General features: G+C 37.6%; 1 protein-coding gene across 1 annotated transcript; it reads right to left on the bottom strand.

The window, feature by feature from the left end:
• Positions 1 to 2986: 2986 nt before the first annotated feature.
• slc6a1b (solute carrier family 6 member 1b) lies at positions 2987 to 18331 on the bottom strand. Its single transcript, XM_072381895.1, has 15 exons — positions 17938 to 18331; positions 16200 to 16635; positions 15775 to 15906; positions 15410 to 15510; positions 14821 to 14930; positions 14223 to 14355; positions 13185 to 13319; positions 12646 to 12749; positions 11978 to 12102; positions 11538 to 11650; positions 11129 to 11260; positions 8802 to 8904; positions 8464 to 8564; positions 7850 to 8017; positions 2987 to 5514 (listed from the first exon to the last, which is right to left on the bottom strand). The coding sequence occupies exons 2-15, from the start codon at positions 16444 to 16446 to the stop codon at positions 5401 to 5403; spliced, it is 1818 nt and encodes a 605-aa protein (XP_072237996.1). The 5' UTR covers positions 16447 to 16635; positions 17938 to 18331; the 3' UTR covers positions 2987 to 5400.
• Between the last annotated feature and the right edge of the window lie 1015 nt (positions 18332 to 19346).

The following is a 19346-nucleotide window of genomic DNA, read 5'->3' as shown; positions in this document are numbered from 1 at the left end:
GCATTGTTACATGACAGAAGGTCCATTCATTCTGGGAGAGTATCTACTTCAATCTAGGATGACTAAAAAAGACACTAAAGAGTTCTAAAAGCTATGACCATCCTTGGTGTCCCATGGTGGGAATAGTTTCAACAATCCGGACTGCATTTATGTGAAAGCAGTTTTGAAACTACTGTTTCTTCTTGGTGATAACATGATAAACAGTAGGGAGAACTCAAAATTCTCCACTGCATCTGACCAGCTGATTCCGGTTTTAGCCGGCAAACAATAAACTCTCATGGTGGTCTTCCCAAATCTGATATAACATCCCGGAGATTAGAATAATTTCTGAAGAAAAGCTCTCTCCATTTTCCTTATGTGGATGTCCACCACATTTTTTCCCTCTCTGTTTACTTTTGGGCAACTTTTTCTTTCGTTAAATTACAACTACTACATTTTCTAGCAGCTTTAATTTGTTAACAGTAATATATGTTTAAATTTCTATCACCTTAATTGAGATTGGTGGTTATTTCCTCTTCTTGTCTGAGGTAATTGCCATGCTTTGATGGTTCCTGGCCAGTGCAGAGGACTGAGTGAGCAGTGATCAATGGCTGCGATAACTAAACCACAAGCCCACATACAGAATATTTCACGTAATATCTGGTCTATAAAGGTTATTGTTATTACTTGTTAACACTTGTAAGGATTTATGATGATGATATTCATAAACTCAGTAGATATTCTGTGTTCACATAATAATCTAATTAGGCTGGCCAACATGGAGCTGTCACTACTCTGACAAGTCTATCGATTTACAAAAACTGTGAAACATGACATAATAAAAACCCTGCTCTATCTGTTACAGTCTTTTGATGTCAGTTCAACTTTATCTACCCCACTTCTTCAGCTCCAGCAGCCACAATAATCAATATTTACATTTCAAGTATGTCCAAAGTGGCCACAGTTACAGGTTAGGGACAAACCGATCACTGTTATTTAGCTGTTTCAGATTTTAAATCACAGATTGTTTATTTTGACACCCTTCTATATTCCACTGACTCCTGCAAGACGAAAATGTCTAGTGCATAATAAGAAGGTTTTGGGAAAGAAAGTGAAACCCTGCCTATTACCTTACTGTGGTACAAAGTTTGAGAAGCAGTAAGAATTGTCTAAGATTCTGCTTGAATATTACTGGAAATATCAAATAACTTTCACACAATTTATGGGAGAAGATGGAGAAATGATGTCCAAGTACAACAAGAATGTACTTGGTCATCTAATTTCTGAGAAAATGTATCCAATTTGACATTTATTTGAATGAAAAAAAATGACTAACTTTGCTTTTGGTATTTAGTGTATTTTCTTTCTTGTGGCATGACTCACGATTCAGTTCATGGACAGATGTCTTGATATTTTCTTTTTGGATTTCACTGGTATATTTCAGCATTAATTGTTCCAATCTGCTCTGGCCCTGAAGCAACTTAACATACCCAAACGATGATACTACCATCACCATGTCTCATAAATCAAATAAAGTTCTTATGTGCCATTAAAGTAGTTCAGAGCACAGACGTTAAAATTCAAGATTTGTATATATTCCAACATTCTCATCTTTTTCTCTGAGAGTTATTTGACAGGAAATGTTGAAAAAAAAAATATATATAAAGTTGGAAGTCAGTATTACAAAAAGGTAAATAAACATACAGAATTGAACAGAATGAACATACTATACAATAAACACTGCTCCTTTTAAACCAGACAAAGTATTACCCTGTTGCAGAAAATCAGACATTTATATCAAGAAATTCAAAGCACAGGCTTTGAGATTAAAGTTACTGATTTTCACAGTTTTTTCATCATTCCATTTAAAATAATGATTTAAAATATAAATGCCAACAAACTCCCTGCTTCTTTGTCTCTGCCTTTACTTATGATTAGCTAGCTTTTTATATTACCACAAATGTAGGTTAACTGCTGCACAGCTGCAGGGGGATGGATGGTTCATTGTTACTGGGAGGTGTTGGCTGTCAGCCACACAGCTCTTCTCTCTGCTGGCACAGATTTCAGTTGCAGGTGTCATAACAGCAGAAAAACATTTTGTCAGAGAGTATGAGCAGATTTTACCTCCAACATTGTCATGATTGAGCTTATTGCATATTCATCTCCACTTATAAAAAGTTAATTAACATAATACTGAGCAGGTCAGTACCATGCAACACCATCTCAATCAGTGATGGAGAAAGTATATATTTTTAATTATTTTTAGCTGGTGGTCTCATCACCTCTGCCTGTCCAGAAAATGTACATAAATGTATCCATTAGTCCTAAATGTAGTTATACAATCTTTGGTTGTAACTTGTAGAATGATAACATATCAAAGGAAATTGCTTCTTTGTCTAGCAGTGCACTCACTATCCTGAACTAAGTAACTTAAATAATTTAGTCTTAACACCCAACCCTAACCATTGGTAAATGAAAGCACAGTAAGAAAGGGAGGAAGTGGAAAGCTAGAAAAAAAGGAATGTCCAAGGACTTTTGAAAATGTGAAGTACAAGTCTCAAACCAGCAATCTATTACAGGAAGGTGTTCAGTGCCCTATTGTTCATGCCCTTCTTCCTCTCTATAAATGTTTGTAGCAAAGTAAACTCTAGAGAGATGTGGGAATTGGACCCCATTGGAATAGGTATGGAAACACAGGACTGATGCTGATGAATCTACACTAATCTAATCTCTTCTAGTCAAATCTAACCCAAACATAGTAATAATGCCATTTCTATTCCTTCTTTATAAAACATCAACATTTTGCACTGTGCACTAATGTCATAAAATCAGGTTGGTCTCATCCATTTGACAAATATAAATTGTTCGACAATCAATCCATTAAGTATTGCAAGTGTACTAACACTGGCTTGTTAAAGAAAAAAAAACATTTGAGGGGGTTTATGGGGATAAATGCTCTCAATCTAGATTGAAAATGACAAGATGCTGACATTATAATCTATAGATCTTTATTTATTTTTTTGCAGATAACATATATAGCAGTCATGCTTTTTGATATAACACCATCTAAAGACATTTATTATATTTTTACATAGAATATTTTACATTAGGCCCATGAAACAGCTAGAAATATACAAAACAATATTCTCTGACGAGACATTTCTATTACGTTATCTTTATTATTATCATCATCTTTATTATTACTCTAATCTGTTATTTTTATTATAAATTTTACAGCTGAGATATGTGCCTTAGTTTCTGAGATAGTATTATTGCAGAAAACAGCAAATAATATCACATTTTTTGTTCAACATTTAGACAAAAGAAAAGAAAAACTCAGGTTGTACGGACATTCACAGATACATGTATTACACAGTCCAGTTTACAACATCATTCCAGAGAGAAACTGTAGTATGGTAACTTTGTACAAAATTCATGGAACCCTTTTAGTCATTGCACATTTTAACTCGCACATCTTTGAAAAAAAATGTAAATAAAACACTCAACGGGACTGATTAAACCTGATTTCTGTCGCATTTAGCTGCCACAGAAGCATATTCTCTGGATCCTTGTTTGTTGCAACATCTGTGGTCTTTCATAAAGTCAGCATCTTTCTGTTTTCTTTTATACTGTTGAGCAAACTTAATTCAATTTTAGCTTTTCATTTACCCTAAGAAAAGTTGTGGTTTCCGATGTGTTGATGTGTATAGCATCCATTCTGTTCTGTGTGCTTTGCCAGCTTTTTTTCTCTGACTGAACCAAAGTTTCTCTCTCTGATGCTTATACTGGAAATCTGTTCTTGCCATAAAGTAGAAACACAGTTTAGCTTCTACCAATAAGGACCAAAACAGATGATATACACCAGCCGAGCAAACAGCACAAACAGCTTGGATCAGTTTTTGAATGTTCTAAAGTGCGTGCAAACACTAAGTCTGTTTGTCTTTTTGTTCAATCGTATGTTGGATTTATGGAGAAACAATTGTAGAAATTTGCTTGTTCCATTTTTCAAATACATAATTTATTGTATTATTGTATTAGGGCAGTATCTGAGACAGTTTGGTCACGTCCACCTTTGTTCCTGAGGAGTGGATTACTAAGTAGATATACAAGTAAACAAATCCAGTCAGAAAAGTAGTAGCTATCATTGAAATCCATCTTATTACCTCCAATGTTGCAAAGCAGCTATGGCAGCTTATTCACTGTTGTGGTTTTAAAAAGAAATCTTAATTAGCATTGGATTGGTACAACACAATGCTTTCCTTCCACTTCAATGGTCACCTGTCACATAAACATTTACATTTTCCAAACTACTCTTAGTCTGAATTGTAGAGTGAACAGTGCAAATGTGGGATTCTTTAATGGCTATACCTTTTTTTCATTTGAAGTGGTAGTTCACAGATTCAGCTTGTGCTTGTAGGTGGATGCTGTTCTACCCTACAGCTCTACTGCCTCCAAAAGGGTGCTTGATTTCACCCATATATAGTCAGCTTGTCAAATGTCTGCACCAACTGTTCAAACTAGAGCATGATTTTGGTCCTCCTCACTCTCACATATAGAAAATGGACTAAAAATGACTACAAAAAAGATTCAGACAACATACAAAGTTATTGTTCTTTAGAAAACAAAGAAACAGTTATAACAGTCTCTTGCTATCCTATATAAGTTATTTTTGCTGTTGTCACAGGTTTCAGTCATGCCAAAAAGAAGTTGGACTCTTCCAAATTCCACGCTGTACTTGTGCTTTTCTAATGTTGCCCCAGACAGGGGTGGTAAACATTTCAGGTGAAGTACAGGATTCTGCAAAGGAGTGACGGTCAGGCTAAATTATGGTTTACACATACAAGCAGATTTGGCCTTACCTGTTGCACATTCCCATATTGTCTTTGCTTTAAGTTGGTAGATTTTCCCTTTTCACTTTACAAACTTTCAGCTCATTTATTTTTTCACCTACTACAATGCTTTCCTTTTAATATATTTATTTAATGTAGAAACAAAATACATTTTACCGATATTTTTCTTTGTACAATGATTTTAGTTTAGTAGATTAATTAATATCTTCAAAGCACAATACTATTGAATCAATGTGGGCCTCCAGATTTAAATTATATATACTCAATATACAGTAATTTTCTAAGTAACACTTTCTCTTCTAAAAAGACTAAATTTTTTGCATAATGAAATTCATAATATCACAACAACTTTGCTGGGTAGTTTGTTTTTCCTTATAAGTTTTATAACTCTGTATTGTACAAATAAGCAAACAGAAAACCCCCTAAAAATAACTGTGTAATCAGGTTGGTTTCACGTGTCCCCAGGAGGTAGGTGAATAAAAGCAGACGTGGAAGTCTAGTGGTTGTTCCCAACCTTGATTACGATGGAGAGCCAGTCTGGCCATTGAAACAGAACGACGGGCAGAGCTTTTTAAATGTATGCTTCCTCATTAGCAGGGTTCTGATTCTGGTTTTCCGTTTGCTGGTCCGGACCATTTTCCTGAGCCTTCACCAGTACCGAAGGCTTGATCATCATCCGCAGACGCTAAGAAGAGGATCAGTAACACAGCAGATGTCAGATAGGTAAAAGAGAAACCCAGTGTTGGTGGTGAAATTATATATATATAATATTGTACAGTATTTGTAATGAGATAGAAGGTTTGTGATTGAATTCATTAACTGTAGCAGAACATACAAGTTACACAGCTGTGAGCACGATGCCATCCACCAATCCCTGCAATCAAAATCACTAAATATGCTGTTTGTTCATGCCATTAAATAACACCCACAGGAATGTTCTCTAAACCATTCTGACCAAGTGGTTTTGATTTTCTAACCCTGATTAGATAATGTTATCATTTAAACCCAAGTGAGAGGGGTAGGGTTTTAATGAAGTCTTTTTGTGTGTCATATAATTGGCTGAATATTACACAGAAGTTGTATCTGTGATGGAAGCTGTTGTATCGACCTCGTAGCTCCTGTCAACAGGAAAGTCAGTGATTTTGACTCCCTCAGCTTCCCCAACCCACTTGTGACACATTGGGCAATGATATGTTTATGGATGTGGGAGGAAAAAAATCATTGCGTAAGACTGAAATGGATGGATTGAAGAATGTTGGCTTTGAGTGATCAACGAGACTATGAAAAGCATTAAATAGATGCTGTCCATTTAACGTTTACCCCCTCTTCAGGAGGCAGGAGGAAAACACAACTCATGTGAGCATTTTCTTAAACAAGCTACAAAGTCTTAAGAAGGACGAAGGAGGAGGAGAGATGTTGCAGTGATTGCAATGATGTGTCACCCTTGCAATGATGTGTCAACAACTTCTGAGTTACATTCGATCAGTAACATGACAACACTAAAACACTTTACTAAAATCCTAACCTATGTCACTTTCTGGTTAGGTTTACAGAATTAATTCACTTATACGAGGTTAGAAAGCAAAACTTCCTGTTAAACACTGCAGCTACATGCAGTTGATCCCAACATTATTTCAACGTAATTTGAGATCATGATGGCTTGCATGAACAAATGACCTGTAGGGTCATCAGTGTGAGGTGGACAGTCTCTCCCAGCAAGTGAGAAATTTTCATGGGGCAAACTAAGTCAACAAAAGTAAATCCAGACTTCTGAAACTTATCAAGTTTTAAGTGTTCTTAACTGAATGGTGTCAGGCCCGGACACTTCAGTAGCCATTTCTATGGAGTATTTGTGAAACTAAGAGTGTGCCTTGATGCAGAGCACTAATCAGCTGGCTGATTGCTACAATTAGACAATCAGTCATCAGCTGGTACTGCAGGATTTGACACCTGCATTTCGCCTCTGATAGCCTCTGTTGCACTGCCTGCAATTATGGTCCATTTATTCTGTCAGCTGTGGCTATGAGGCTATATCTGTCACTGGGGGCTGTATAGATTCAAGTTTACTGTTCAGCACACTGTGGATGATTGCACATCAAAAAGCTGTTAATGTAAACGTTTTGCCAAAAAACTGTTTTTTATCTCTTTTTGATTCTCAGGTCAATAAAAATGAATCACATTATTGTGATGCATATGAATGCATGTAATTTGCTGAGAACGCTGTTGCTATTATAGCAGAAAGCCATCAATAATGGTTTCATAAAACTAATTAAAATTCTCTCTCACTAATCCTTTTATCACTGCTCTACTCCTCATTCCTATATATTATGTCTTTATCCAGCATGCTAGTGTGTTTGGTCAATTAGATAACCACTGAGTCTTGGTGCCACAGTTTTAGCATAGTTTTAGTGCACAGGACAGAATCCTACTTGGCTATATCATTTTCACACCTAGAATTTGGTGTCCTTTGGCTTCCAAATAACACAAATTAGTTACAAATTTTCACTTTTCCTTATAAAAGTGTCATAGTTTCAACGAATAACATATGCTGTCAATACAGGGTGATATACTCTTAGTCTGCCTTTGTGGTGAAAGGTTCATCTAAGCTTTCCTGTAAGGCTCAAATGGATCTTTTCTATAAAATCCGTAGGGCTTGTGCATTATCCTCATCCTACACTGCAACACAGTGAGTAATAATGGTATGACTTAAAAAAAAAATCTTGCATATCAAGTAATCCACTTGAAACTCTCAACACAGCCTACACTCCTGCTGACTGCGGAAAAAAGATGCTTGAAATGTTCAGAAAACAGTACAGTGATATGTATGGGAAAGCTGCATCTACTTGTCTGCAACACTAAATTAGCACACATTTGTCAGAGAGGAAAAATTAATCTTTAAACATTTTGCCGTCTGTCTTTCTTCATCAGGACAATAAAGCTATTTTTGTTTCTGCAAGCATTTCTTAAAATTTTCATCAATAAATACTTCAGATATGACAGATATGATGATATGATCCTACCTCTTTGTATGTGCCTTTGAGTGTGAGGAACATGTATCCCATGTAGCCTGGGATGAGAATCATGGAGGACAGGGCCATGCACCAACCGACCCCCTGGCCCCAGCCTGGGAACACATAATCGCCCAAAGTGAGGGGAACCATCTGCACCGCGCTAAACAAGAAGACGCCCTGAACAAGAGAGGGACAAGAGAAGAGTTATGAGTACCTGCATCATTATCTGCACTATGCTGTCTACCACTCGTTATAACACTTGTCTAGTATATTTGAAGTTCTAGCCCACAGAGAAATCAGAGCATATGTTAAAACTTCAGAATATAAACATTTTGTTTTTAATGGCAATACTTGTATTACAAATGCAAAGTATTGTGCTCACAGTTAAGGTACCTACCCATTTAATACAGTGGCGCTATAAAGTAACTAGGATGCTGCAAAGCCATTAAGTGACAGTACAGTGACAGGAAAGTCAAACCAAAATGTAGCATAAAAGGGTAATACTTATAGATAGTGCTGTCACTTGACAGCTCATACACCTAAATATTGACCTTGATGGTAGAATACTTTTCCTGTTGTTGTTGTTGGGTATGACATGAATACTAGCCACAGATGACACTTACAGCCACAATGAGAGGAGTGAAAACGACCCAGCAGGCCTTCCACCACAGGCAGGGCCTGTAGCCAATCATTTCCTCTATATTGTCATAGAATTTGTTTACACCTGCAACCAAAATATAAACATGATGAATAGGTTTTTGTCATTTTGTAAAGTGACTGTATAATTCTCAAACTAAGGCATACTTTTTTTTTATCTTTTCTTATCTTATGGTATAAATCTAAGATTAGTCTCTGAAAATTTGCAACACAAAGCAGAAATATGCATTCTTAAGACTTTGAAGAATATGTTTTTAGATGTTAAACAAGATATTTTCATTGCTCAGACATAACTGTTGCTCACCATAGAACCATGAAATTGAGATACACTCAAAGAAGACCAGGAAAAGCAGAGACATCCCACTAGCTGAGTAGTAGTCAAATAGCTTAAACACATACAGTCCACCCTGCAAACGAAGCAAAGAGAAAAGAGAATATAAGGCAGCTGACGGGGGAGAGGGAAGTATATTGATTAGGTAATTGTATCCATGTGCAGAACAGTAAGAAACTGGTCAAGTAATACAGTATTTGGAGTGTGGGCACTAACTACTGGCTGGTGGGAGGTGATGACTCATTATTTATGTGGACAGAATTAATGGCTGAACATAGATCACTGTATGCTCTCCTTTGGTGTCTCCCAAATTCACCTTTATTTGTTACAGCATTTTGCTGCCACTTGGAGATAATCATAAATATTTGGACCAATTAAAGCTGTGGGCTGCTCTTAGTTGTGTTAGCACTGTTGTTTAGCTTAGCTCTTCTGTGTAAAATGCAGAAGTCAAAGTAGATCTTTGTGATGAAGAGAAACTAAATATTAACACCATTCAGAGTGTCCAATGTAGCGGTTGTCATTTCATCTTTGCTTCTATGCTATTTATGTTTTTTTGGCATTCAGTCCTATTTGCTGTAAAATTTGTTTCTGTCAGCCCCTCCCAGCCAACCTCTGAATTAATTTTTTATATTTTTTCTTTGATTTTGAATGACTTTTGTCCATTCAGGACTCCAGGTTGTAACTTGTTACAGTTTTTTTTTACAGTAAATAATAAAGAGAATAAGAGTAATTTAAACCATCACAAATCTCTTTAGATATGCTGGATTGTTGGTAAATTAAGGGGAGACTAGGCCAAAATATGGTTTGAATTAATGGCAGCAGAGCAGAACGGAAAAGGTGAGAAGAAGATAATTAATCTAATCGAAAAAGATGCAATTTTGATTGGCCAGAGCACCTAATGTTCCATGATGAAGTGTTTGTAGATAAATAAATATTTGCAAATGGCTGTAGGTCAATACAGTTATTTACAGAAACAATATCATCATCATCAAGTTTCTTTAATTACAATAATTTCTAGGTTAAAAAAATACTTTATTTATTTACAAAGTTCCTTCCAAAAACTAAAATTTGACTGAAAAAAATATGAAGCAACAATGTGGGTTTTAACATATTTAAAGTATTTTTTGTGGGGCGTATGATATATCGGGTAAACTACATCCAACGTAAGTTGTGGTGTTTCAAATTTGATGCTAGGGTTATAGTGTTAAGTTTGTCTGCTGCTCAAGCTTAGATTTATGTCACTATGATGTGTGGAAATTGTTTCCTGATGGTGGTAACTTTGTATACAAAACTCTCGGAGTGACAATGCACAAAGGGAACCAAAGATCAGATAATGTGTAATACGATAAAGTCAACATCAATATTCTCAACTGATGGAACAAGATGGTAGGTCAAACGGTTGCTGAAATCATTCTATATCAATGGAATTGCCGATACTCCACCAGCATGCACAAGTGTATCCATTTTCAATCAGTAAACAAGTCCATAGTAAGATGCTGCAGATATTGTGGTGATCTAGGATGTCATGACATTGGAGACCATTGTTTTCATCACTTATTTAGCTTTGGACCCCGTAGTTCCAGTGTCTTATGAGTCTATATGCAACCAGTCACATAAATAGGATAACAGGCTTTGTTGCTAAATCAAATTCTTTGGCTGAACCAATTTGGCTAACAGCTACAGTCTGACCGGATAACCTTTTTTATGTAGATGCAATTTCAACATCACATGAAAGCTGATTGGCAAGCTGAGCAAAAGGTCTTGTGAGTTAGCAGATCAACTTCAGTTCAAGGTAAACAAAATAAGCTTGTGCTAAAGAAAAAATGGACAGACTGAGTGAATAATTCTCTATAATCCCTATATAGACCAGTGAGCAATGCTGACCAACATGTCACTGGGGTCAGGCGGGAACCTCCTTTCATCAGTGTTTCGTCTAATTGGGCCCATGACACCTCCAGGAGGCTAGACAGTGATCACTGGAGTCCCAGAGTCACTCCGCTAATGCCAGCCATAACTGCTCCTCACGCCACAATAAACAAAAAACAAACAAAAATTAGATCAAACTAATAATATTCTACTAATCTACTAATGAGATCAAACCACTACTTTCTTGCAGAGAAACTTTTTGCAAACTTTCTCGCTCTACTTTCTTGCAAACGTCATCATCCTGTGACAAAGTCAATATCAAAGCAATGAACCAAAACAAGTCAACTTTGTCATACAGTTCATTCATTGTTGTAATTGCTCCAGTAACAAGCAGTAAGTATTGACTCAAAGAGCTGGTGCATTATCACATTTACCTGTGTAATATTGGATAGGCCAATGATATAAGAAACAAGGCAGACGACAGCAATGAAGATCTCTCGACGCTTTCGGAGGACCAGAGGAAATTCATCAACGAGTGCAGTGATGAAGCCTTCCACAGTGCAAAACTGCATAGATTTTAAAGCCATTTAAAAATGGTGTTATTTGACACACTGCTGTCACAACAAAACATTGCAAAAGTTTAGTTAAGGAGTGAAAAATGAATGACAAGACATAAGTCTTTACAGTTTTGATAATATTTTTACACCTTATGAAGTATTCCAATCAGAAACAAATAGTTTCTTGGTTCAGATCTGACATTTAATGTTATCCACATATTTTAAAAGTAAATTATATAATTGCTATCGTCTAAAAAGGAGACCATTTGAAATGGATTATCTTCACCTGGCTGTCAATTCCCAGCATCAGCAGCATGGAGAAAAAGAGTATTGCCCAGAGAGGAGAGATGGGCAGCTGGGTGACGGCCTCAGGATATGCCAAAAATGCCAGACCAGGCCCTGACATAAGACAAATTACACTTACTTCTGATACATAACGGGAAAGTGATACAACATCATTTCTGTGGTTATTACTTAAAAGGTCAAAAAAATTAAATGTTATGCTGATTTTAAATTTGTTGTCTGTCATTTTACTGTGTGTATCCTCAGCAAATATAACAACATAGAGACATTAAGATAGAATGAAAGAGAGAGTAAGAAGAAATTTAAGATTAAACCTTTCTTGAAGGAATATAATTTGCAGTTTAATTTTACAATTGTCGTAGCCATAATATCTCATGCTTGTGTCTGATGTTGCTATTGAGTTTCAACATTGATTGCAATTACCCGAGGCTGCCACATCAGCAATGGGTCTTTTTGTTACATTGGCCATAAATCCCACGATGGAGAAGATGACAAAGCCTGCAAACATACTGGTGAAGGAGTTGATGCAGCAGACAATGATAGAATCTCTGTAGGGAAGAGACAAAGCGCAAGGGAGCCATTGTCACGCCTGTATCAATTCCTTATCAACCCGTCACACATTGTAGAGAGGCATGGGGGGAGGGGAATGCAGAGGTGGAAAGCCATTTTGCATCCTGCAGTAGCACAGCAGCAGAAAATTTTTACCGACCTGTTATAAAATGGTAGAGTTGTAGCAATTTTGCAACAGTCTGAAGCACAGAAACACATACTTGTGCTGCTGGCCTGTTTAATCTTCAAGGTGACAGTAGATGAATCAAATAAAATGTACATACCATCAGTATGAGTTTACAAAATAGGACAGAGCCATTTTAATGAAACACCAGATATAACTGAAGAGTCAAATAATCCCCAAATAGAAGGTACAGCAGACATTGTCGCAGAAAACAAAAATAACCCCATTGGGAGGCATCTGAACAGCCATCTTAAAAAGATCTGAGGGCAACTGGAGGTAGATGGTAAAATTTGATCTGAATGGATCTTCAATACCCAGAATAATTGAACATAACATGCAAGATATTCTAAACACCTACCTGTAGACATTGTTATTGAAAGTATTGTAGCTGCCGAGAGCTATCAGAGAGCCTAATCCCAGCCCGTAAGAAAAGAAGATCTGCGTGGCAGCATCGAGCCACACCTGACACACAGAAATGAAAAAACATGTCTAAGTAATGAGGTAGAAACATGTGACTTGGGTAATTTTGAGGCTAAGTTGAGATATCTGTTTAACAAATGATTACATTAATTTAATTTTATTGCTAATTTGAAGTTTTTGTACTTAAGCCATAATGTCTGCTGGGACTGATGGAGGCTTGTGCATGGATGTATCTTGCTTCTTGTAAAGCCCCGTTAAAGTGGCAGGTACAGAAACAAAAAAGAAATACCTTGGTTTGACATGCCTAGTAATCAGTATCCTGAAATATCTCCATGATTACAACACTGTGTCCTGTCAGCAACCTGCGCAATTTTGCCTCCAAAAACCAAAACATGTCCCCTCTGGGGTTTATTCTCTGCAGGTCCTTGTTCAGTGGTGGTTGAGAAGTAGCCACTGAACACACAAGAGAGAGCTTACCTCAGACTGCTTAAGTTTGTCAAAGTCTGGTGTGATATAGAAGAGAATTCCATCAATGGCACCAGGTAGAGTGATGCCACGGCAAAACAGGATGAACAGCATAAAGTAAGGGTATGTAGCTGAGAAGTACACCACCTGTAAAACACAAAATCATTGTGAAGAAATGTTTTTTAGGTAAGAGAAAGTCAATAACTGGAATGAATTGTTGCACTTGGTATATGATTCTTGTTAAGCATTTTTTTCAATAAAGTGGATAAATTGCTTAACAGTTTAACTCGGTACCTTACTGTGTTGCTGGGGCACCGTCCCCACAGCACAGTGCCCTAGTCAGCCACCCCCCAGAGACAAGATGACCCCAGAATGAGTGAGTTCAGCACACTCCCAGTGCACTATGTCCCTCCTTACCTGAACCAGTTTTGTACCTGTGCTATCAAAGTCAACACTGTTCATGTCATTCAAGTTAAAATCTACTGATTGAGAAATGAAACAGTGGAAGAAACACTCACTCTGTTGTAAAAATTGTTTAAACTCTTCTTGCCATATGGAAATAAAATTACGTTAATATACAAAGAAATACAATTCAATTCCATTTTATTTCTATGGCGCCAAATTACAACACACGTCATCTCGAGGCACTTCAAAGATACGATTCAGTTCAAGCCAATTAGAATCAAATTCATTGTGATACAATCCTAAACCAATCTAAACCAAAGATCAAATAAAAAAAAATTATTTTGTTACTTGGTGAGACAGACATTTTACATATGCACACATATATGCACTCATAGTGCACAGCAAAAAAGATTATTTCTTGACCATAACTGTTCTTTTCTCCTTCACTAATAGATGGCTTGATAAATCAAGTTTTGTTATAAGGATGGTAAGGTAGGGTTTGTAGTCACATATCTCTATATCAGAGCTTTAATCCAACACAGCCAGTGCTATATCCTATAGCAGTGAATCTGAGGTCTTTATCTGAAAGCAGATTTTGTTTTTCATTGTGTTGTGTCCATGTCTCTGTGCTCTTCATCGACTCACTTTGCCAGTCCAGCTGACCCCCTTCCAGATACAGAAATAGACGAGCACCCATGCGATGGCGAGTGTGATAGCCAGTGGGATCCTGACCTCCCCGGGCTTCTCCAGACCATCAGTCAGCTGGTGCATGTTCCGTCTGAAGGGAAGGAGTAAAGTGGTCTTATTACATCACACAAGGGCATGTTTGATTTCATACATGCACCGCGCCTGGGTGCATGCACAAATATGCACACATGTCTGAATATTCACAAAGAGACTCTCCATGGCTTTCTTTTCTCACCCCCTAAAGCTTTTCAAAGGCACCAAAGTCAAGGGAAGTCATGCTTGTGTGCATGGCTACAATCCTTTCTTTTTTAAGCATCAAAATTGTTTTTTTTCTGAGGTTTCTTTCAGGCAATTTGCTGCATGTTTTTCTCTTCTTCTGGTGTCTTGGGGTAGACAGCTGTTAAAGGACTGGGATCATCATATGCAAATCAGCACATCTGACTCTGACTCCTCATCTGTACCCCTCATGAGACACATGAGTGACCTTCTCAGCCTAAATTTGTTCATAACATAACAGTATCCTTATGAGCTTAAGAGACTTTGATGTCCGGCTTACTCCCAGAACTCCACCACAGCGCTGGTGAGGTTTCGGGTGTCTGAGATGCTGTAGTTGGTGTAGCAGCGATCTGTGTTCCAAGCATTGCCACAAGTCTGCCATGGTAGATCCTGAGGATGAAAGAAAAAAAAAACACACAGAAACAGAAAGACAGCTCTTTTTACTTGGACTATTCTCCCACCGCCGGGTCCCATTCTCTCTGGCTGTCAAGCAGCCAAGACCATGATGCTTATTTGGGACATTGAGATTTCATGCTTTTCTCAGAAGAGTGAATGCTTCATCGCAGAATGCATTTATCAATACCTTGTGTGCGGCGCTAATTATGTGGGAAAGGAAGTAATAAAAGTCATACTCTGTTAAGGGTTTTGTAGCCTTATATAAGAGATGCTGGCAAACAGCCTGCACATGACTAGAGTAAATTACTAAGTAAAGATACAAAATAAAACAAACCAAAAAAACAACAACTGTGCTTTGCATTTAAACAATCTGTAGGGAAATTCAAAAGGTGAGACCTATTATTTGTTTATCTGATTACCCCTCCATTGGGGTGGTAGGGATGAGTTGTGAATTTTAAGTATGAAATACTCACAGCGGTGAAGGAGTTGTACAGATAGTAAATAGCCCAGGAAATGATTACAATGTAATAGATATTGAGCCAAAAGGACAGAACGGCAGCAGCCAAGCCCACACCTGAAACAACCAGAGAATACAGGCACGATGTCAATTCTGTGCTGAAATAAAGCAAAAATTATACTTTATATAGGAAGTGCTTAAAGGTTCTGCTCATATACAACATGGCTTTCTGTAACGTGACCATAAAGCCCCTATTTCCAGCTTTGCTTGCATCTGTTGCCACTTGGTCTTTGTGAAACAGGTATTGTTAAAAATAAGATTAATTAAAAAATAAATTAACACAATTTAAGGACTTATCAGTGACATTAAAGCATATTTTACCTTTGAACACTGGGGCCAGCTTCCACACTCCAAGGCCCCCAATAGAAGTATACTGACCGAGAGCCGTCTCAAGAAAGAACAGGGGCATGCCAGCAAATATGAGCGTCAAAAAGTAGGGAATCAAGAAGGCCCCTGGATGAGAGGTGAGAAGCAAAGGTGTGTAAATGAAGATAAACCACATACCATCATTATTCATTATAATCCAATGAGTTATTTGATGGAGGTATATTTGGTCTCAGACTGCGCCCAAGATCACCCCACAGATATTTGTGCGCAATTACGCACGGCTATGGTGTGGGAAAATGCACTTAAGATCGCTTTCAATTAAAATTCTCCGGACACACACTGTTGGCTTCTGTTGTCAAGACCCTTGCGTTCCTTTTGATGTGTGGATGAACAGAACATTGCCAAGAATTCCTGATTACCTCCGCCGTTTTTCCCGCACAAGTAAGGAAATCTCCAGACATTCCCGAGTCCAATTGCGTATCCGACACAAGAGAGAAGAAAGTCAAATTTTCCACCCCATGTTTCTCTCTCGGGTATGTCTTTTTTCGTCTTCTGCACCTTCACCACCAGGGTTTTGGGTTTGTCATTTGGCGTACTACTGGGCGCGTCATTCACCGTCTCCGTTAAGACGTGTCCGTCCGAGGCTTTGGTCCCGTTGGTAGCCATGGTCAAGGTGTATGTCGGATAGTCCTGACCAGTGGAGAGGTGGGGATTTCGGCACCGGTCCACACAGACAGCAGATTATCCGTCCCGTACTTTAAATCCCCAGAGAATAGCCGAATGAAGAGGAATAGTCGGCGTTCTGTGAGAGATTAGGAGTAGAGGCAGATGCACCTCAGCGATGATCCAGTGATCCTGAAAACATAGATATGTCAGTATTAAAGTACTGCAGAAAAACAATTATGAAACCATACATTAGAAGAACTATAAGATTGCTTACAGGTAAATTGTCAAATTTGAGATTTTCCTGAACAACAATGCGTAGTTTCTTTAGGATTTGCTCGTCAAAGATAAAACAGCTCATTTAAAGACTTTTATTTTCACTAACATAATCCATTGTCTGGAGTTTAAAAAAAAAATCTGAGTTGAAATATGTGATGCGTTTGTTGTTTTAGAATATGTGTTTCTCTTTTATTATATCACTGTTAGAAACAAATAATAATACATTTGAGCAGTTGAAACATACACATATATTTTAATTGCATGACATTTCTTCAGGGGTGAGAGAGGGAAATTAAATCCGCCCCACGGTCCACAAACCCCGGAATCAAATAAAGACTTCTCATGCAGTAAAAATCACTTTTAATGGCCTGAAGTGAATCCATGTTAGCAGAAATTTAGAGCCTGCTCTTGTCCTTGATTCATTGTGCTCTAAATTCAATGGCCCACTTCCCACTGCTCCGATACAAGAGCAAGGCAATTAAACACATTTAGGAGTCAGACGCAATGATGGTGTCTAATGAATCACCTGGAGAGGCTAATAACTCTCTGGAGTTTGCAGCTTCAATGGATATTTTAAAAAAATATCAATATATTTAACAATTAACACTCTAATTTTTAATAAATGCAACTGGATCATTACATTTTCTTAAATAATGTTTTTTTGTGAAGACTGAGATTTTACAAATAGACATTAGTTGTTGCTTGTTCCCCCCTTTTGTCATTTTTTTTTTAGAATTCAAAATAAACGTCTGTGTGGATGAAATACTGACCGCGCGCTCTGTTCGCTGTCCATCAGTTGGTGCGTAATTGAGAAAAGTGACGGGAGGCAACACGGGAACAGAAATGTTTCCATATTTCTAAGAAAGGTCTGTTACATAAAAATATTAAGGATTTTCTTAGTTACAGTGCATATTGCATTTAACGACCAAAAAAAGAGAACCTGAACAAAAAATTCTGCGCACATTGTTCACATAGATCACACATTTACATTTAACAAATTTGGAATAAGTGGCTCCAGGATAGTAAATTCAGATATTTTAATAGCCCCTGTGAGATAAGTCCACGTCAACCTCAGCTGAAGTACAGTCGCTCATTCACACGCTTTACCAAATTCAGCGCACTCGCATACGACCATTTCCTCGAATGTTATGTGTTTCTCCGAGTCAAATCGTTCCTAATTTAGGTCAAATAAATTGTGTCAATAAGAATACTTACTGTAAAACTGGCTTCTTTTAATAACTGTTTCCTAGACGGGAAATCCCCAATTTACAAAGAGTTACTTCCTTTCACTTGCAGCGAGTAAAACCAAGGTGAAAAGTTTTCATCCGACGACAGTGAGCAGATATATGATCCTGAAGGGGGTAGATGGTGGACAAATGCGTCTTTGAGTGCGAGGTGCTGTCCTTAAAGGAGTGGTGCTGAAAGAGAGGAGGGGAGAGAAGACGGGGAAAGGAGCTGCCGCCGTCTGAGTTGAAGCAAGCAGGGACGTAACATGGAGCACAGGATCCTCACTCTCATCTACATAGCGTCAATGTCACCTCAAAGTCGACCCACCCCAACTCCAACATTTCCACCACTGAGATGGCAGCGGGTTTGAGAGAGGAGCATCCTCTTGTCTCAAGGTTTTATATCCTTACCCTCTTTGTCCCACCCTCTCTCCTCCTTTCTGACTCACTCAAGGGCCAGTTAATGCATGTTGTAGACGTCTACAGTTTACTTAACAATTCTGTCGTCTAAAGTCATTTCTAAAGTTAACTAGATTCCATTAACTTGTCTTCAGTAACAGAGGTACTCACTTAAATGACACTTTTGAGTCTCTAATCTTCCATCCTTCCATCTAATCTTCATTTATTCATTTGTTACAAATCATACCAAAAGGTCACATTCTGGGTAAAATAAAAATATCTTCAATTGCAGCCATTCCAAAATAGTACAGAAGAAGAAGAAGAAGCCAGTGACTGCTGCTGGCAAAACATGATAAGAGGGTCCCAGCCAATGGAATGAGTCAGGGTGTGTGAGATAAATTGAAAAAAGTGCTTATAATCTTCTTAGCCCGCTGTCTTCCAAAATGAAATACCCTTGTGGAACATACCAAATAAACAGTCTTAATGCTGATTCTAACTCCCACATCGAGATGAAATATACAGGCCTCAATGCGAGATTAGTTGCTCATGTGATTTAAGAGTTAAAGTTTCAGTCTTCAAAATTAATTACAGTTATAGCAAAGTTAATTCAAAGGTAATTCTAGATCAGATTTTCTTAGTCATCAGGTTTGTGATGAATAAAAACTGTGATAGTGATCTTGAACTTTTTCACATTAATGTCTAAATACTAACAGGTGATGCTTGATCTAGTCTTCTTATATCCTGATTGCAAACCAATTATGTTTGAATGCCGAAAGATTTTTTTTTTGATGCAGGAAATATGCAGGAGAAGACATGTTGTAATGGCAATGCGGAAAAAAGCCTCAATAAAATTAATGTCATTGTGTATTTTACCATCTAACCTTGTTTAAACTTAACCAAGTACCCCTATTGTCTAAACTCAATTAAGTACGTTTGATGCTTAAATAAGGATGGTATAAGTGTATAGGAAGTCAAAATAAAGACATTAACAAAAAGGAG

Source organism: Leuresthes tenuis, unplaced genomic scaffold (assembly GCF_036924035.1).
Source record: "Leuresthes tenuis unplaced genomic scaffold, fLeuTen1.0.hap1 SCAF_3, whole genome shotgun sequence".
NCBI classification, from domain to species: domain Eukaryota; kingdom Metazoa; phylum Chordata; class Actinopteri; order Atheriniformes; family Atherinopsidae; genus Leuresthes; species Leuresthes tenuis.
Note: the sequence above shows the minus strand (reverse complement) of the source record. Positions and strands in the feature narration are given on the sequence as shown.

Coding starts and splice junctions, on each gene's coding strand:
- slc6a1b (XM_072381895.1), bottom strand. CDS start 16,446: ATGGCTACCAACGGGACCAAAGCCTCGGACGGACACGTCTTAACGGAG. Junction 8,018..8,463: donor TCACTCCTCTCATTGTGGCT/GTAAGTGTCATC, acceptor TCTCTTGTTCAG/GGCGTCTTCTTGTTTAGCGC. Junction 5,515..7,849: donor TCAAAGGCACATACAAAGAG/GTAGGATCATAT, acceptor TCCTCTTCTTAG/CGTCTGCGGATGATGATCAA.